Source organism: Anser brachyrhynchus (assembly GCF_964034855.1).
Source record: "Anser brachyrhynchus genome assembly, chromosome: 2".
NCBI classification, from domain to species: Eukaryota; Metazoa; Chordata; class Aves; order Anseriformes; family Anatidae; genus Anser; species Anser brachyrhynchus.
Window position 1 is genome coordinate 147,816,117 of NC_137695.1, and position 21,658 is coordinate 147,837,774.

A 21,658-nucleotide genomic window follows, 5' to 3' on the forward strand; every position below is an offset into this window, starting at 1 on the left:
ATTGAAATATCAAAAGAAATTCTTCTGCACATTTTTATTTTATATGTGTCATGTATTCTTCCAGTGTTCAGATGCCACCCACCTACGTCAAGCACTTCTGCTTTTGTTTCAAGAAAAGCAAGCTACAAAGCAGGAGCTTGAACTGAAAATCGGACCTCAGACCCAGATAAACCATAGAGGTTACAGCCAACCTATCAGGTTTGAAGGTGGAGGATGAAAAGTTCATCATCATCCAAATGAAAGTTTTAAATGGAATTGCCATAATGTTATAACTTTGAAACAGTCAGTTTTTAAATAGAAGAAAAACCCAAGCTGAGCTGCAATCAGTAAGATTGCAGGTAAAGACAGGCAAAGACCACTGCTTCCTAAGCCATCCGTAAGTCCCCATCACATCCAAGGAGTCAATACATTAATTTTGTTGTCTGAAAAATGGAAGATCTAAGAAACCATCCAGACTGTAACGACAAGGTATCTTAATGCAAAGGCCTGCACTGTGGCAAGGCAAAGCATCCCCTAAACATCCCCAGCAAATACTTGCCAATTTACGGCTTAAAAGCCTACAAGAAGAGTTTCACTTCACTGTGAGGTGTGTGTTTATTTTCCATCTTAACTTCATCATTCTGCAAAAATTCTTTTCCTTACAAATAAAGCTAATCCTTTCCTTCCCAGAGGAAATACCAAGAACAGCAGGTACATTTTTTTTTCTTCTTTTTTAAAGCAGTCTTTTAGGTATTAGACTGGAGAGTTCCTTCCTCAGACTTATTTTATTCTCTAGACCATTACCCGGTTCCCTTTATTTTCTTCTTATACCCAGTGTTACCTGTCGGTTCCGTTCCATGGGGAATTTGCCCACCTATTTATTCAAAAGTGCTGCTCAAAATCTTTGGCACTTGATGGAATAATTATTGCCATGTTTTATATAAAATCCTGTTAATCCTCAGGTGAGATTTGTTTTTTTGCAATAGCATCCAATCGCTCAGTATTTCATATCCTCTCCTGATGAATTCATTTTAACTTGCTGTTGCAGGGTGACCTGTGCAACCTGCCGAACCATCCTGACCTCTGGTCGTACCTACCAGCGTGCGAGCACTCCTGTCCATCGAGCACAACACCCTGAATTCAAACCTATTTTGTATCCCATCAAACACATCAATGGATAAGCTGAATCAGGACCATGACATAACCTCATAAACTGCACTGGAAAAAAGTCCCTTTAGTTTTTTCCCCTCTGATTTTCTGGTAACTGCGTCTTCACCACATTTCCATACCGTATGAAATAATTCACTTCGAGTCACACAGCCAAATAAATGACGCGAGAATTACTGCTGCGGCTCTGTCTCAGTTCTGTGCCTGTATCCCTAAACAATACATTTCCCCACAGCATAGGAGTGTAAATCCATGCCTCCGAAAGTAGAAACACCAGCCTAAATTATCCATGACCTCATTTTTAAAACATAAATGCATCTGCCTTCGCTCTGCCAAACAATGCCAGCTTTCATTGCTTATTAGCCCAAGTCTCCCACAAACACCTTTGGCACTGTTACCTCACTCCTTAGCCAAGGGAAAAACATCTAAAAATATTTCCATCGAGCTATTGCTATGGCCTCCTGAACCTCTCCCTGCGATTCACAATTCACGATGCTAACATAACAGCTCTCTGGCCGGAGGGAGGCGGTAAGCTGAACTGTGCCCATTGTTAGCCTGCCCGAAACAGGCTCAGTCCCTCGTTCTGCCCGTGCTTGGTGTTCTTCCTGTTGCATTTACTTCATCCAGATCGCAGGGGCGTGCAGCCTTGGCAGGCTACAGAGGCCACAAGTGACGCCAAGGTGGGCTGCCCCAGACGTGAAGGGCTACTCGCAGGGTAGCAAACGGCCACCGCACCATGCAAGGAGAAAGGCTGTGATGCTGCCCAGCTTCACCATGCCCGAATCCAGCCCGAACATATTTTAACACATGCTCTGAATAAAGTAATTAGCAAAATGATTCTCACAGTACTAACGGGATCTGGTGTTTGGATAACAAATTAGTGCGTGTGCAAAACAAAATGCATCTGTCCACTTCCAGTTCTACAGAAAACTTGTTATTACAAGAACTACACGATTCAACAGCAGGTATACAATATAAAAGCATTTATTAACTTTCATGAAACAGAATATGGCTTTAAAAAAATCTTCATGGGTCCCTGTCGAGTTCTCCCTTTGCCCTAGAAGGAGAACCAGTCTCTCACAGGAATTTGGGAAAAATTCTAGAGAAAATACTTAACCCCAAACCGACCATCTTGTAGAAACCAAATGCGGTATGAACCAAATGCTGGGCAACAGCAGTCAACTAGTAAAAACCCCTGCCTCTATAAACAAAGAAAGAAAACACATAAAAAGGGGCAGAGATGATTTATCTCTATTAGCAAAACTTCTAAAAACTTGTAGTTTTTAAATAAAACATTTGCTGAGTGGGAATAGCACACTGCATAAAACACAGCTGAAGAGATTTGAATGTATCCATCATTTGAAGTCCCAGACCTAGGTTAACCTAATAATGTGTTGTTCTTGTGAATCCATGAATCTTGTGAATCCATGAAGTATAGAATGCTTCCAAGAAAACATCCTTCAGCAGGACGAAATACATATACTTTAATCTTTTAATTCTTAAGCTTTCAAAAATATTTCTTTCATTTTAACAAAGACATCTTTCAAAAGCATATTCCAATGTCAAGCTTGAAGAAAAAAAATCTGCCTTTGTCAAAATAATTTGCAAACTTTATTGGATTTTTAAAAGCCTGATTACAGGACAAAACATGCATTAAGCATTTTGCTAAAATTACAAAAACATAATTGCAGAATGTCATTATATTCAAATGGTCATGTCCATAATAAATACCTGCAGCTTAAAAGCAGCTCAGACTTTTTTTCAAGTGTTTTAGTATCTGAAAAAGGCAAATGTTCTATGTAATGTTCTTAAAATTCTGGCGTTATATTGCAACGGTTAAAGCAAGAAACAACTCACTTGAAGACTACAGAAAAACCTTGTCTTCTCAGGAGGTCTATGCTTGGTTATACAATACTAGTCTGGAAACAGCACTTCACCAAAGGTCTGGCAATTGGCTTCTGTTTAAAACATACTCTGCCTCATAACATTCTTCAAAGGATTAAAACATAATTGATTCTGGCAGTACACATGGTCAGCATGATGTGCAGGGGGTTGCCAGTGGACATGGGGCCCTTACATAAAGGGCTGTTTTCTTTGTTTAAAATGGAAAAAAGAGTGGGAGGTGTGGAGGACAGCGAAACACAAAATGACTCAGAATCATAAAACATATTTTTTGAATCAGATTATTTCAACAACTGCATATGCAAATAGAAGGCTTCAAACGAGGGTGGTGGCAGAGCTTCTGAATTGCTGAGGCAATGCACATATTCCTATTTCCATAAAAAAAGATAGAAGCTATAGTTATATACATCCTTCTAAGTATTCAGAGAATATTGCAAGTGGAACTCCAGAGAAGCCATCGGTATCAGTCTGAAAGTGACGGGGAGCGGATTGATCGTGCACTGGCTGGACTGTTGGAGAAAGCAAAGGGATCCTTTTCTTTTTCTTTATTATCGTGTTTATGTTTATGCTTATGCTTATGCTTGTGTTTCTTCTTCTTTTTCTTGTGCTCGTGGTGGTGATGGTGATGGTGATCACTATGTTTCGAGGAGTTTGATTCCTTACTAAACACAGAGAGTGGAGCTGCTGAGACAGGGTGCATGTTCACCTCTCCTGAAGATTGTTCTTTACCTAAAAGAAATTGATAAAATGGGATTAACAAATAATTAACTTACAGCACTTTCTGAATTGTTAGATCAGACCTACTTTATCATTTCAATATACAAACAGAATCCATTACTATACTGATGCTGTTAGTTTCCTGCTTTTTCAGAGAAGGTTCTGAACATGCCATTAATGCTCCTATAGTACTGACAGCTCTGTAGGGGTAACTCCTTCCTCCCTCAGAACTACAAATGTATCCCAGATCATTAGGAATTGCAAAGAGCTAAGCAACTGCAAGTTATACTGGCTTCCAGAAATTACATTTTAAACACTGTAAGAAGGTCACAATACCATGAGTAATTAAAATTTAACTGCTCACGAAAACCACGACATAAAGTACACACTGACATACATTAAAGAGCAGTTCTGGGGTGTGAACTCCTTTTAGTCAGGAACTACAGAAAGTTCCCTGCAAGAACATATCAACCGTTTTGATGCTGAACAGCAGAATTAAATTGATATTTCAGAATTGCATCTTGTTAAGTTTTGTTCTTAAACAATTATTCCAATAATGACAATTACACCAACTCTATTAGTGTGTATTTCACAAATACACTAGAACTACTTATATGTGAAGTAAACTCAATAACTGAATTGGAGTAGAAAAAATTTGATTCATAGCTTCTCATTTCCTGAGCCCCCTCCTCATTCTCTTTTCAGAGTATTTGGTATTTCATTATTTCACACAAACTGCAATAGCTTCAATAGTAGGAACTAAGGGGAAATAATATAAGAATAATATAGTCAATTAGGGGAAACACTTGGAAGGTGGGAAGGCTTGAATTCCTTTAGGCAGAATTTGAATCAAATCATTCACATTGCATGTACGTGCTTTAACTACTAGGTATGTGTAAAAGCACCATCAGACTTTTGAAGGATACTACTCCTTTAAAACTTTTACATAAGTAGATTTTCTTCCCTTGAGTATTTTTTTTTCTTTCTTTGTCCCCCCCAGTTTTCAGAGAAAATATCCCAGGTCAATAATAGGTAATTATTATATACTTTATAATTGCCTTTTTCCTGTATATTTGCAAACACATTTTTTTTCCAGTGCTTCTCTCTCTTTTTTTTTTTTAATCTTACTTTAAGAGCAAGAATGATTCTTCTGTGGTAATACTTTAATCCTGGAAGTCTGAAGAGCCAACTCACTGTATTATGGCAAGCACTGAGAAAGATTTCCATGCAGTCTTTCTAGCTTTATCCAAAGATTAAGGATGGATTCAATCAAGTACACACACGGGAAAGTTTTTACACAGTACAGCTGTGTGTTTGTTTTTTGAATAGAGGTGGAAAAAAATCTACATCTGTGAGCAGCACTGAAAATTCAAAATAGAAATATGAAACATTTTATGCCATAAGGATAATCAGTGACTTTTTATGTGACAAGGCAGAATCTCTACTGTTTGAAGTCTTAAAAAAACAAAACAAAACAAAAAACAGGTTGTGTCTTTCTAGAAATCTGTTTAGGCTTTCCACAACACCTGAATATGGCACAATATAGAATTCTGCTCATGTTATGGAGGTCAGACTAGGGCACAAGTTTCCTATAGACCTAGAATTAATGTGGAAACATTTTTCAGACAGCTTTAATTTTGCATTCATAAGAATGATGCAGTAATTGCATATTATTGACGCAAAGATTTATTGTTAGAACTTGCACTGACTTTACTTTTTGAAGGGTATTATGGCAGATATGAGGTATGCACACAAATTCAAACTTCTGCTTGCTGACTTTAATGCAGTTACTAAAACCTTTTTTACACTGCTACCTGGAGCAGTTCTCAACAATGCAGACAGCATGCAAAATGCAAACATACTGTACTGATACAAAAAGTCTGCTTCACAAATTAACTACTTCTAATTATATTTCTGTTAAGGAGCTCCTACCTGAACCTAAACCCATCTCTCTGATGTAGCAGTAGTTCTAGTGCCAAGTGCCAGTGGACACCAAGGATGCAAAGAGACCCTCCTGACATGTTGTGCTGGTACTTGTGCAAACTTTCTGCTGTTTACTGCACTACCAGCTCTGCTAAGAAACAGCCTGCATTATCGTTCCATAACTTATTTCGGCTAGGTTATAAAAAAAAATGTATTTAAAGCCCTTAGGTAAAATATTAACTTGAGCAAGTGTGGGAACATATACAACAGCCCTTTAAGCCAATGGGACTGAAGGGGTGGTGATGAACACCTGGAAATCGAAAAAGGCAGGGAGATCCTTGGGAAAGGAGGGAAATCTGATCCAACTGTGGCTTGGGGGCTACTGACACTTAAGGAAGCAATCAGCATTGGTAATATGGTACAAATGTCACTAACAAAAAGTACTGTTACAGAAATCTGCTTTCCCTGAGCCAGTAGTAAGTATACATACATTTTCTTCAGAGATCAATGAGGACCAAAATCTGTTGTGCTTGATTTTTTTTTTTAATTGAAAAACATCAGCTACCCAGAAAACATCCTCCTACTTTTAAAGACTGCTTTGAAATCAGGAATGAAATACATCAGCCCCAGATGATGGCTCAGAGTGGATGTATGCAGACTGCTGAACTCTGTCTGTAAAACGGACAGACCTGTAAAAAGCTCGATACAAAGATTTTACAGATATGTACCTGTCAAATTCACTCTGTAATGAAACTACCTTTAAACTTGCAGAACACTTTCTTCATTTTTTTTGATTTCTTTTAAATTAAATATCTATTCAAAGCCCATGCTAGGAACCTGCCAACGTAGGAAAGCAAAGCTGAAGAGGAGCTGCTTTAAAGGGCATTAATACCATTCTCGTATCAACGGGGGGGAGACCGCTGCAAGGAGGCACAAAGCGTTCCCTCTTCCTGCAGGGAGCCCACTTCCTCCTGGCACAGGCAGCAGGATGGGAACCCGGGTTTCTCAAATAATAGAAAGGCACAATAAGGAGAGGGCAAGCCCACGAGCTCACTTCTGAAGTGGTTAGTAGCATTTCTTGGAAGAAAACACACATCCATGTGTCTGTCCATTTGGATCTCCTCCTGTTTTGGCTGTGCATATTCCAATGTAATTATTGGCTTCTCAGTGTTCCAGCTAGCTGGGCTGGGTAGTCGCTTCAAACCAGACAGGATTACTATCCCCGGGGGGAACGACCATAAACTTTGTATACACCTTGTCACATGGAACTACACAAATGCTGGAGATACCATGAGGGAGAATAGAAGATAAAAACACAGATCTCATGGTTTAGTTTTAGAATGAAAGGGTTTTAGATCTTGACAGGCTTTAAGCGATGTTTTTTGACATGAATATAAATTGCGGTCAGATAATTACAACATCCTGTTCATCAATTATGTTAGGGCAAGGTTTTTTTTTTTTAATTTTTATTTTTAAGGATCATCGGTGCACAAACAGTGAACAATATTGTTGTGTAAAGTTTTTTTAGCTGTATTATTTTGCATTGAACCTTTACAATTTGGTAAAATGTAACTTGAGACTTTAACATGCTAACAAGTTTTCATTAGATCTTCCAAACGGTCTCTCCTGTACTTCTGAATTTGTGTGAAGAGGGTGGGACACCACAGACTTACAGTCTCTGTTTCTTTGCATTTACAATCTATTTAAAACCGCTGGCTTAAATACGACTTTTCCAAATCGACACTTGTTAAAAATGACCCCCCCTTGACACCCTGATTTATTCAAATGTCACAGAGGAAAAAACGAACTTCACAAATCACAGCAAAGGGTAAGGCCCCTGGGTCCAGTGTTTTGGCTGAGGACAGGCTGGTGTTCCACAACCTGACACCGACCACCTTTGGGAAGAAGGTGACATCAACATGAGCATGCTAGCACTTAATAAGTCTCTCCCAGAACCCAAAGAAAGCTTGCTAATGAGAAAAATCATGTACTCTCTAAGACTAGCAGTTGGACTGCAGCTCTGGCAAGCATTTTTTCTAAAGAGCTAAGACTAAAAATGCTGAAAAGATCTTGAAAACTGTTTTGACAAGTATTTTGTTTTTTCCTCATTTCTACTTTCCTTGTTTAGTATTGCCCTGGAAACATCTGACACACAGCGTTTTAATTTAATGTTGTGTTTATGCATCCCTTGAATCATCAATGAAGTGCACACAGAAATCACCAAGTGTAAATATCCCAAGCTTCTAGGCTGCAAGTGTTTTGTCACTTTGTCTTAAGAAGCAAAATTTTCAAATTGTGCATCTCTGAAAAAAAGTTACCAACTTTCTGTCTAGTAGAGTGTTCTTTTAATGACCATACTGTAAAACTTACAGTTTGAGATTGAGAAGGTTAGGCTTAGTTAAAAAAAGTTTTCTGAGTTTGTGCTAAACACGATCCATTAAATAGGCTCCAATATAAAAATTTTTAACTAGTTCCAGTTTACAGATTCATTTGACTTCATAAAATTTTTAGTTGGATTTATAACCAGACAGATAATTCCTTATGCCTATAACAAAAAGGATAGACTCCACTTAAGTATTATAAAGACAAGGTCGTGATTTAACTAAAATATTTTTGTAACTGGTAATTGTTTTATTAATTTCGTCATTTGACTTTAAAAAAAATAAAACTATATTTGTCCTTACATTAAAAAATAGCTTGACTCTGGTGATATTTTTACCATACTTAGTCTAATATTCCAGAAAACTTTCAAGAGAAAAACTGCATTTCTATCACTAAGTAAATTCAGAATACTTTGTGCCTCTAACAGCTCTTAGGTAGTTCACTCGAATATTTAGCTGACAGCCTTACCCATCTTCTGGCTTTGAGAGTGTTTCTAAGAAAACAACTGACCAGTCACAGCTCCAACATTACCTTGTTTTTATGAAATAATGTAGCTGACGCACTGCAGCCACACACTGATGCAATTCTCATTTATGTTGTCACTTTATCTTACAGGGCTTGTTTGTATTAAAGCTGCTTTCATGGGTTTTAGGATAAAGCCCTTGAAAACACCCTTCCTTATGAAGCACAAAATTAATCACAGATATTTCAGTGAGGCAAAGTTAGCTAGAGAACCTAAAAACTGGTAAGTTACCAGATTGGAAGCAGTTATATTTTAGGTAATAAAGTCAATATACGTGTTTGATAATGTTCATGTTATTAAAGGGTATTCTAACAAGACAGTTATAACTGCTTTTTTTCTCTCTAAAAAGTAAAGCAAAAAATCAGTCATTGTTTGTCAATGTTGTCCTTTTATCCAAGAAGTGAAGTTTATTTACTTATTTGTCTGTAATTCTGACGTTTATGTAACCCCTTTTTGATAGGAAGCCACTGACTAGTGGTTGAATTTTAAGGTAAAGGTATTCATGTAGCTAACTTGGATAACTTAGCTGAGCTGCAGAGGATTGGACTATTTCTACTGTTCAGACTGAATTCCTATTAACTACTCTATTTGACACATGGTGATGTGCACCCTTGGCTCGTACATTTAAACAATACACTTCCAACAGTAGGTAGTCACTGAAGTAGTTTCCCTCTACACTTTACAGCAGAATTTGCTCTATTCAAATTATTCCAGGAAAAATTAAATCCAGCTAAACCATTATTTCCTGAAGCTTCGGACAGCAAGACCACAATCCAAACAATGTGTATGACTGTGGCCTACATCTTCAAAGTTTCAGGCATATCTACATGGTAGACAGAGTGGGAACTTCAAGTGTGATTATTCTGGAAAACACCGAATGAATTAATAAAATGGTCAAAGGGTTTTTCTGATCTGAGCTCTGAATGCTGAGGATGTGTTGTCAAACCACACTGCTGCTGAATGCAATCAGAAAAAGGGCTGCCAGTGCATGAAGACAACATCGCCTATTTACTACTGTACTCACAGCATTTGGAAGTAGCACTGCACTTTGAGATGAGTGAAATGCTGTGAGATGAGTGAAATACCCAGTAGATAAAGAACTGTATCATCTTAATCTAATTTCACAGAAGTCAACAATGCATGAGTCACCTTACAGCCTGCAACGAGACGTTAAACCTACTGCATACATGAAACCTGATCTTGAAATTCTTTTGATCTTAAGACAGAGTAGGGAGCATTGCTACTATTTTTGATGATTTAGTAGCAAATAAGAATCTGTTTTCATTTTAGAAACATGACCTTGCAAAGCTTTAGAGGTTCAAAAGTGGCTAGCATGGTTCTGGTACATAGAGAATAATCAAAACAACTTAAATCGTGAATTGCCTGAAGAATGCTGTTTTGTTTTAGTAACTTCTTACAAAATACTTTGAATCCCTTCTAACTATCAGAGTCCACAATTCTATTATCGTAGGCAGGATGCTTTAGTAGGATTAAAACCATTTTCTATATGAACAAAGGTGCTGTAAACTGTACTGAAACCTGTAATCCTGAAAGACTTTAAGTGCAAGGCTTTTTAACCACCCTTGCAGCATGTCTAACCCCTAACCTTTCATATCCATGAGCAGAAGCCCACAGAGAAAATGCTTTTAAAGGAAAATAGTATTTTTCTGGCTTTACAGGGGTTATATCAACTTGAACAATCCAAATTATCATTTGGGGAGGAGAGGGGTACGGGGCGTGTAAAAAAAACAGAATACGCAGATAGAGCAGCGTTTAGAGCCAACACGAACTTCCTCCTTGCAGCTGCTGTTCACAGGCTGTGCTTGGCTGATGACCTAACACTTCATGTGACATGTGGGGACATAACCCACAGCTGTGAGAGGAAAACTAAGTATGGACTAAGGGCTCGCTGCCTTCCAAGTAAAAAGTCACAGAATCGAGGCAGATACAGGATCTCACAGATTTAGTAATGAGAGCCTGAGAGCATTTCAGAACCTGTATCGATCTGTTTCACAACAATCGCTCACTGAAGTGCGTCCATCCTCTGTCACATCTGCAAACAATTCAAGGGTCCTCAGGAAACACTATCTGCGATCCCCCTGTAAAACTGTTCGCAGACAAGTGTTGTATCTTATTTATGTATGCTTTTATTTTCCTCCATCTGTTTGACATTTTTTCCTCAGAAGTATGCTATTTCCTAAACACTGAACTGCCTTTATTTACTCAGTCTGAAATTCATATATCTCTGCTTCTACGAAAAATGCCATGAATAAGAAACAGGTGAAATTTTAGAAGCAAGGAGTATCTGAAGTGGAACTGCTTCTAAGTGTGCAAACCAAAGAAAATGAAATTAATCTGAAATGTTTCAAAGTAATGCTTTTCAAAGGCTTATTACTTAAAATGAATTCTGTGGAAAAAACAGCATTTGTCTCATTCGATACCTAGGAAAGAGCATGTATATTCTGGTGTCCTGAAGGCCTAACCGGCAGAGGTGACAAGGTGGTTCGGCACTTCAGTGACACTTGTGGCTTTTCTGCCTGCCGTAGATCTATACATGCAGCAGTCAACTGGCCATTACTCCCCTCCTGATCGGACTTTACCCATTCTGAATTACAGCACAGAGCATTCCCGAGCATAGAGCTGGCTGACAGAGGGTCCCGTAAGTCCTATTTGTGACGTATTTGGCCAAGTTTTGCTTATGACTTTATATCCCGTAGAGTGTGTAAGTCTAGTAAAGAAATTTGTTGCAAAATATCATGTAAGAGTTATAAATACTAATCCTCAGTGGATCAGCTTCCCACTTGCATGCCCTGGATGCGTCATTCTTTGCCGTAACAGAAAATGTGACGGCTGTCCGTAACACCAAGGACAAAATTCAAAGCAGCTCTGAGAGGTTAAAAGTAAAGGTTCTGTAAAATTAGGCTCCTAAGTTCTTGAGAGCAACCCATTTACCCCCTTCTCCTTCATTCTGCTGGGACGGCTATGATTTAGGGAAAAAGTTGTGTGTTCTGCTATTCTCCATACCTAACAGAAAATCCCTCCTGGTGGAGCTGGCTGTACAGGCTCTTATCAAGTAAAGGCCATCTGGAATCCAGAAACCAGACCTCCCTGTGTTTTGTGTCCCCATATGAACTTAATTTGTTAGCTGAGCAATGACAGCAGTTACCTTTTATTCATAAAAAACAAACCTTAGTGGCTAGAGCATCTGCCAAGGAAGTAAAATCTAAGTTCCAGGCCCTATGGGAGTATGAACCTACAGCTTCCACATCCCTGGCCAGCACCCTAGGCACCAGGCTCAGCAGGATGCTCGGAGCAGAACAACCACCAGCCCTCCTCTTCAACGGGGCCACGAACTGCCAGGAACACTCAGGTCACAGGGAAAGCAGATGAGGTCACTTGTCAGCATAGCTAAGGACCTAGTGCTCAGACCCCAGGAAACCAATGTTCCAGATCCTGCTGTTAAGGTTTTTTGTGTTGGACATTAGGCAACCACTGGATAAAAACAGAAAAACAAGCGAGAGGGTAGAGTACCCTGAATCCAACTTCTGGGGCCAAACACTTGGCTTTTACACCCTGCAGGGACTGCAATCTGAAAATCTTAACACCTCATTTTTGGTGTGTACCCAAGATGTTGCAAAAGGTTTGTTCCACAGTCACACTACCTCAGCTTAGCTCCACCGTTACATTTGGGAACTAAAGTTAAAAACACAGTCAGAAGATTTTCAGAAACCAAGACTGACTACTGTATTTCTTTCCTGGGACAGGTAAGAAAAGAAGGTGGAAGTTCATTAATGAAGGTTTAGTGAAATTGTTTATACACACAATATATAAATATTAAATTAATTTAATTTATTAAGGCCTGCCTTAAGGTTTCTAAGGAACACCATTTTTTGGCAAGTAATTTTGTCCAATATTTTATGACAAAGAGAAGTAGCAATAGCAAAAAGGTACAGAAACGAAACCATATTTTCAGCTTTAAAGAGCCTTTCTAAGTATCTCTGAGGCTTGCAAGTTTCTTTTGAACTACTGTTGTTAAGCTACAAGTCATAAGATTTTTTTTTACTTGGTCTTGCTTTAAGACAATCCTCAAAATTATTATTTTTTAAATCATAACTACTGCAAAATAAATTCCACTCAAGCATTTATGAGATTCTATTTCACTTTTTATTTTATTAATTCCTTAGCCTTTCATTGTTATAAGCCTGATACATACTTACCTGACTTAGATATGCATGAAAACACACACGTACACAATTATCTATAAATACACTGAAAGCTAAAGAAATGTTCTTGTGCACCCTTTACACATTTCCTTGAATTCAGCTAACATTTAACTCTTACCAACAACTGAAACAGTTGAAAAATTCCTATTATCATTTGCCAATAAATTTATTCATACCTGGTGTTGACGGTCTCTCCAACATATTCAAATGATGGTAAATAAAGGCTTGACTGTCATGAACCGTGTCCATATCGATCTCCTCCTCTTCTTGAGAGTTTGAGAACTAAGATACCAGGAAAAAAAAATAAGCAGATGCTAATAATTAATTCTTAGGAACATCACTTCATAAAATTTTCTTTTTTTTGAAGTAAACTGGGGGTGAGAGGGAAAGGAAGTGATATCTACCACTGCAAAGGAATAAAAATTCAATAAAATTAAAAGGCGTCAATGTCTATCCTTCTAATTTACCGTGAAGCTGTGTGAACAAGAACATTAACTGTCAACTTCAGTTCTTGCCAGCCAATAAAGAATCTGATGGGAAATGATTTTGCCAAAGTAAGCGTAACAACTACTGTACACACATACACAACATGTCTTTTGTTTGAACACAGCTTTAAGGAAAGTCAGCAGAAGCCATTGCTGTCATTCCGAATACTCTGCATATTGTGCAAGTTGAATTTCCATTTCTTACTCTGATTTTGAGTTTGACTTTACTGTCTTCATTCTTCTCTAGTATTTGCCCTGGCTCCAATGGAGACCCGAGTGGCATATCAGCCTTCCTCTTCACCCCCTGCTGATGACCAGAAATGCTGGATGCTGTTTCCTTAATAAGATGATCATCCTCCTGAAGCAGCATTAAAAGATCAAAATTAGAAGATAGCAAGAGCCATGTTTCAGCCTAAAAGAGACCTGATAGCTGAAAACACTTCTGAGTAAGTGGGTGATTTGAACAAAGTTTTCCCTGTAGTTCTGGCAAGAAGTATTTTCTAAAACCCTGCATGGATTTGTGCCAACCTCTCCTACAAACATGGTTTCTCTTTACTTCTATTCCTGCTCCCTCTGCATATCTAGCATTGGCATCTTTTCTGTCCCTTCTCACAATCATGGTACTGTTGGTGTGCAACAACATTTGCTGCCTCTGAATAACCTTTCTATAAATCTGTGCCTCTCAAGACTCTCCTCATTCCAAATCTCTGTTGAAAAACTGTGATAGCCTCTGATCTACGCATGGGATTTAGCTCAATCTTCTTTTAATTAGCTTTAAAAGCCAATGCTTTCTTTGTTGAATACAAGTCAGAATGAGCGATTATAACCTGGTATTATTTTTGATATCACAACAATATTTATAAAAGAGTTAAACTGTTTTGTACATTACTGCTTAGATTAACAACAGAAACAGGATCAGAGGAATATAAAAATAGCAGGAGAGTCTAATAAGTTACACAAATAGTCATTATAACAGGAGGCAGGTGTTCCAACAAGTCTAGTATGCAAAATATGGATGGAAAATTAAGTGCCCGTTGCAGCAAGCATTATAAAGCACTAAAACCTAGATAAAAACCTTATGATAGACTCAAAAGAGCATATGCTGCCCAACTGCAACTGCTCTTCCCCTATTACACACAGGGTGTTCCAACCCCACAAACTCTTGCCCTGAGCAACTGAAATTGAATTTTATAAAATGGGTGACTCTCACCATCCCTAGCACGCTCAGCATCAAAGCAGTCTATTAGACTGATTTTAGCTCGTTTGTGCTCTCAGAATATACTGCTTTACAGAATCTAGTTAGTCTGATGCATTCTATCACCTGTTATTATTATTTTTTTATCCTCAAATATTCATTTCCCTCTTTTAATCCTTATTATTTAACCCAACACACTGCTGTTGTGAAACGCTTTGGGTTAAGCTTTGGCTGATGGAAGAGAGCTCCTTTGTTTTGTATTTCTGGTTTGTTTTTCTATGACGAAACTCGATTCCCTGAGTTTTGGGTGTGTTACAGTGAAAAAGATCACCTAAGCAAAGTAAGTGGCAGGAGAATGGAGATGAGGCTGAGGAGAAGACACAAAGGATGAAGTGTGAATCGAGGCTTATACTAATGCTGCAGACAACACTGCTGCTAACAGAAGCAGCCTCTTTCCCTTTCTCAAGTTTCTGTCCTGGGCCACCACAAGCATTTGTATAACTGCACGATGAACTAACTAGGAAACTGATTCAGCAGGAAATATCTGTTCATAAAAAACTATTTTTCAACCAGATCCTCCCTTGATCCAACTCATTATGTAGCAACAACTGTACCAGCACAAGGGAGAGGACAGTATAGGAAAAAGAAGAGTTGAGAGGATATTTTTGATTAAGATAGACCGACTGCTAAAGTAATTTTGGATGTCCACTGAACTGCAGCCTAAAAATCTGGCAACAAAATGTCTCCTGTTATTTAATTCTGATTTCTGTGTGTAACAGATCAGGATTTACTACATGCTCTGCGAATATGTAGGGTAGCTCTACGGATATGACTCCACCATCATTTTCTCCCCCTACTGGAAACAGCCTGCAAGGTACTGCGATAATTTGCACTCTCAGTATATCTCTGAAATAAAAGTGATTCAGAAATTATCTATGGGATTGAAACAGTAACACTAAAAAATCCTGTTCAGAAGGGCGGAAAGAGTAGTTTCAAACATGCTAATTGCATGTTCGCATTCTCTTTCAGGATATACTCCTAAGCAGTTTCAGTGAAATAGTTTTTCAATCTGTTAAGAAAATAACTTATTATTTCCATATACATTGAGCTTTTTGCCTCCTAATTAACTTTGCCTAACAAAAAGACTTAGTCTTGCAGCAGTGGCAGCTATTCTGAAGAAATGTACAACTTGAATAGCTTGTCAGATCCATTTTCTAACTACACAATGGATTGCGTGTTAGGGCTGAAGCCTCAGAAGCCTGGAAGATATCAAACTGAATATGCAACTTCTCAGAAGTTGTTACAAATCCTTCAGAGCACAGTACTAAGAAGTCAGATCGAAGTGTTCAATAAAGACATTGAAGTTCCAACTTTCGTATCTCTTAAAGTTGATTAAAGAAGTGCATCTATGCATTTTAAGATGTAATGAAATTACTGATAAAAGGTTTTGTTTGGGAAAATCACATATCTTGCCTATAAGCAATGTTCTTAGTCTAATTAAAGAAAATTTCATAACAGCATCAAACATTTCTGTGAACCACTTCATGTCTCATAAAAAATACAGGAAAAATAAAGTTTTATAAGGAATACAAATGATGAGACTAGAAAAAAAAAGTCAAAAGCTTCCATATTCTATGCAAAACAGTTTTAAAAAGTCATAAGAGGTATGTGCAATGTATGTGTCAGCTTTTCAAGTGGAAGGAATAAACAGTAACAAGGTGTAAACACAGCTTAAGTAAATCATGAGAAGCTTGAACACGACACAAGATGAAATAGGTAACCAATGCAAGGCCTCCGAGCCAGCTGAATGGGATGTGTGCAGATGGTTTGTGCTTACGGTGTTCTGAAATCCTACTGACTGTCCGTGATTGTTAGTACTATTCACAGGTTCCTGATTATTCGCCACTGATTCAGGGATGATCGTTGGATTAAGCACAGCCTTCTTTTCCTTCAGATTAAGAACGAGTCCGAGCTCTGGTAACGGTAAACACGAAGGTCTGCTGAGGCCAAAAAGTGTGAAATAGAGGTCTACCGCTCCACATCGTAACCTCCAGTCATGTGAAGTTCCTAAAATCCCAAAGAGATTACTATTAATACAGAGGCACAATCTTCCCTACTCCACAAATAAGACAGTTTTAGCCAATCTACATCCATCAAAGTATGCACATATCTGCTGTGCCTAAGACAACTTCCCTCATTACTCCAGCCTCCTTTTCATTTACTCAAACTCAGCTGTTAGATCCTGCTTTAAATTAAAGTTTTAAATTATAAACTGTACAATACCTAACTGGAAAACTACGAGTTATAATAACATAAGGAAAAATGAAATACTTTTATTTGTTTTTTTTAAGTTTCTCTTTAGGTTTTAGTATTGGTCAAGTAAAATAGAACATTTTCTTACCAAACTGGCCTCCCACATCAGTGGATTTGGTCACAATTGCTTATTTACTTTATGAAATTCAGTAGGAGCCTTAAGTATGACTAAGATCTATAACCTCTGGAAACCACCCTGATGGACAGCACAAAACAGCAACGCATAAATGGGCTTTTTGATGTCTACTGACTACTGTGTCATGTACTTCACTGGATACTCAATGCTTTAATTTCCATTCAAGTTGGAGATACGTAGCACAAAAAGCACCACTTCGCTGATTTTATTTTTCACTGCAAACTCTGTATTGCTTTTACATCTTCATACACAAATAGTCAAAGCGTGTTTGGCACCATTCACAACAGAGAGACATCTAACATCTGGTGCAATGCTGCAAATATAGCGATTCTGATGTTAACTCAGCCCAGCTCTTGACTGATTGCAAGTTTATTGAACATATTGTTCCACAGCAGGAATAGGGCTGTATCTGGTAAACAAGACACAGATGTGCCAACTGCCATGTTAATGGGGCTGTGCAAGACAGCAATAAAATAAAATTTTAAGATCTGTCCCTGTAAATACTAGATTTCATGGGACTAAACTGCATTTTGTGTAAGTTCAGCTGTACTTACACTTACCCAGTTACGAGTAACTGATAAATTTCATGAACAGCTGGGAGAAAGTGGTATGAGTATTAATCTGGACATCTCTAACACTAAAATACTCTCCAGAGAATGACACATTCACAAATATTAATTTCAAATCTATTCTAGTGTATTAATAAATAATTTACTCAATGTTTTAAACTAAAGCTTTTTAAAATATGATGAATTCTCACTCAATACCTCTCCCCTTTTCCAGCAAAAAAGCTAAGCTCAGATACATCTGGTTGCTGAATTTCTCTGCAATCCTTGCAAATTGTAAGCATTACCAATTTAATGCAGATTAACACAAAAGAAAAACAAACATACATCAGAGTCCATTTTCTATTACTTGCTTATTTTAAATGAAAGCAACTCGTGATTCTAGAATCATGCAGCTTTAAACCTGGCTACTAACTTGTCTCACATTAACAAATGTCTTTCTGGGCACCCTGGAATGCTAAGGTTATGCCTTACAGAAAATAAATTGAAACATTATGTCATCTTGATACATAGAAATTTAAGTCCTTAAAGCCCCATGAATCATAATAAGAATGTATACCCTATTTGTTACTTGCAAGAAGAAGTAATGGTTTTAAGTAACACTGCACACACTCTTCTCTCAAGAAAAAGCAAAAACAAACTCTCTGATGGGAACATCAAAATTGTTTATTTTCTGTGCCTGACACTTGGCAAATCCTGCAAAACTGAACTACTAGTAGTCTCCCAGCTTCAGCCCCTGGAGTGCTGCTGCAAACTTTCAAACAGTAAAAATAATGATACACAGAAAACAGACAGCTTTCAATGACCTAAAAAACCTATATAAACGTTTACATGTAATCTGCAGAAATGTGCCAGATGTTAAAGGGCAGTTTGTTAGGACTGGATAAAACTGCTTCAGTAATGAAAAACAGGTCAATGGTAAAAGATGCAAACCCTCTTCTCATTAGGATCTTTCCTAATCATACAAGGCAAATTAAGCCTTAGGTTTAAAATAATTTACTGGAGATTTTTAGAAGTTTATCTATACAAATGTTATCCTCTCATATTCTCAGAGTTGCATAAAAGAGGACAAAGACAGACTGCCTAATTTAGAGCAAACTGTAAAGAAAAAGGTAACATACAGTATCATTTGGGAAAACGTTTGATGTGAACATCTGGGTCAAAGAATGATTTTATGCCAAAGTGTATCAAAGCACACTACAAGAGTAAAGGAAGTAACAAAAAACAAGGAGTCCACTAGTACATCACTAAGCAAGTTCAGCAGATATGTGAAAGGGAACTTCAGAGACTGAATTTTCAAGTCCTAGAAACCTTACAATATAGAAAAAATAAAAACCAACCTGAATTCATCAGTTTCCAAAGCTGATCTACCAAAGCTTCATTACATAAAGGGGACTCCATGTTCTTGGTAAAAGGGGGATTCTTAGTCAGCATATCCAGAATCTTATGCCTAAAAAATAAATTAAAATTTTGTTATTAAATACAAATGAATAGACTAAGAATAAAAAGTCTATTCAATCTGCAATGTTTTTACAGAACTATACTTTTCAAATACACAATATGTACAGACGCAGATTCACCACCAGTAATATAATTTGAAGATTAAAAAGTAAAGCGCAACAACAACGAGTATTTGTAGTGTGTATTACTAGAAACGATTATCATCATTTCTGAACAGTTAGATACAAAATTGTAGGCTGTACTATGCTCTTTGGTTTAACAGCAATCTTTTTTGCATGCTGACTTTGTAATTACAAAGAAGGAGCTAGCCTGGCATATAAGCTTACAAACTGACATCAAAGAATTTTAAAATTATTTAAAATGTTTATGACTGATACAAAATGACAGGAACAAAACTAGTGACGCGCACATCCTTCTGGAAAGGAACACTGTCACCTCTTAAGTTACACTGGTGCATAAAAATTCCACACTTACCATGTTTGCTTACAGTATTTATGCATTGAGCTGAAAGCAGATACATTTTTCCACTTTCTTTATTTAAACCTGGACTTGAAAACATTTTATGAATGAGAATAATTGTGTGTTCCATTGCTTATTACAACTATTTTCTCTGTATAGAAAGCTTTCCCCTTGCAGTCTTACACATCTGGGACAAGAAACTGACTCTTTTCTTTTTTCTTCTTCTTTTCAGAAGAGGCTTACATGTAACACTTTATCCAAAATGTAAACAAACTCCTCTTTAAAAAGACTCAAATGAAGTATCTTCCTCCTAGTCTGAAGCTACATCTCCCTTAGTGACTTCTAACTGTACCTACTTTCATTAAAAAGAATAGCAGAAAAAGAAAAAAAGAAGACAATCTTGCAACTATGAGCTTTTTAAGAAATCAGCTAAAAAGAGAGTAAAAGTAATACTATTAATCTTTGAAACTCACTGTTGTAATTGTGGTCATAAAAACAAAGTGCCGCAGAAAAAGAATGCTTACAAATCTGGGCGTTCAAAAGTGGGTAATGAATGTGCCAAAATACCCGATCACTCACTGGTGAAAACAAAGTTGAAGCAGGCAATACTAGAAATTACACTGTACTTTCATATGTTATCCTTTCACCCCATCTACAGTCTAACAATTGCTTTACATTCCTTGCTGGCAAAGCATCACGTATACATCATTTGTGATTAGGAAATGATCTCTAACTTCAGACATTCAGGGGAGCACAACATAAAAATAAAAACATAAAAAAATAACAGAATAAGAACCCTGTATTTGAACTTTTGAGATGTGAACTGCTGAAAAAATCACAACGCATTTCAACTTAGGAGCAACAAGGAGAAAAACGGTTGTGTAGAAGTATTAATCAACTAAGCATTTGGTTGATTCTATCAAGTCCAGGCCAAGAATTTACATAGTTGTTAGTAAAAACTAACTGGCTCTTTATTTACTCACTAACCTTATGTAGGGTACGGGATCATTCTGAACCATTGTGAGCAGCCATTGTAGTTCTTCATAGCTCCTATCAACTGCAAAGAATAAAATAACACAAAACTGGTATAATTATACACAAACTGGAAAGGTTGATCAAGACGAACACAGCTTCCTCAATTAGCACATGAAGAGCTTGAGTCACTGCAACTGAAGAGGAATTTCATTAATTATGGTGCAAATTCAAAACATAAGGAAGTTCACATTATTTTACTTTACACCAAAACAGAAACATGCATATAATACCTTCATGCCTGAGTTGTTCAGTAACTACCAATATGACTATTAGCACATAACTTGCTCATGAGCACGGATTACAAAAGTCACTGAGAAAATTACCTTCTTTACTTTAGGAAGCACACGGTATCAACACATCCAAATATCCCTTCAAGAATCTACATTACATTTTCCAAAGGGAATTGAGAATAGACAGTTCTTATACACAAGAATGAGTGACAGACTATTAACTATAAAACAGAAAGAGGAAGACCAGGGGGCTTACACAAAACTGTAAGTGTACTCTTCTCAGTAGCCTTCCTTAGTTTTTTTTTTAAAGTCAGTATACTTTGTAATTAAAATATATTCTGAATCTTATCAGCACATGCTTCTAGAAAATGCCACCTGACACAAAGACAAAATCATCTAATTAGTTGAAAATTGAAATAGTCTATTTTGTTGAACATAGGTTTTTGCAGGCAGCTTGCAAATTAGCTCTGCACTTCCTGCAATCCAGCCACATCAGAACTGGTTACAGTGGTGAGGCACTGCACCAGGCTGACATCCTCTGCCTCTGAAAGGGGTTCACTAGCTCACGTCCTGCCCCATTCAGACCACGGCTACACAGTGTGGGTCAATTCGGAATGATGCCAAAGCAAATTTGTACCTGCACAGACCAGTACAATTGCAGATTTGCCTTAAAAATCTGAGAAAACTTTAAAAAGCTCTGCCTACGACATGCTTTCAAGGGATCAGTGACTGCGTGTGCTCCGTGCACAGCGCCTTTCTTGGCAGCTACCTTGCTTGAGATAGAAGGCAGAGAAAACAGTGAATAAAGAAGTTGTTGTGCATGGAAGAAAAATAAGATTGTTCTGGGTTTTTGCTGCATAGTTATACACGTGTGAACAAATTAAATAACACTAGTAAGCAAGCTGAAAATTTTAACTGCTAAAAAAATGGATTTTAAAATGGTTTGTGATTAGAGAATGAGC

The 21,658-nt window shown here is 37.5% G+C and overlaps 1 protein-coding gene across 1 annotated transcript in view; it reads right to left on the reverse strand.

Moving 5' to 3' along the window:
- Positions 1-2,114: 2,114 nt before the first annotated feature.
- The window catches only part of TAF2 (TATA-box binding protein associated factor 2), a 56,279-nt gene continuing 36,735 nt past the window's right edge, over positions 2,115-21,658 (reverse strand). The window contains 6 exon segments of the mRNA XM_080581292.1: positions 2,115-3,777; positions 12,993-13,098; positions 13,507-13,659; positions 16,334-16,563; positions 18,852-18,961; positions 20,419-20,488. Of these exon segments, the coding sequence (XP_080437418.1) occupies positions 3,512-3,777; positions 12,993-13,098; positions 13,507-13,659; positions 16,334-16,563; positions 18,852-18,961; positions 20,419-20,488 (935 nt within the window). The 3' untranslated portion in view covers positions 2,115-3,511.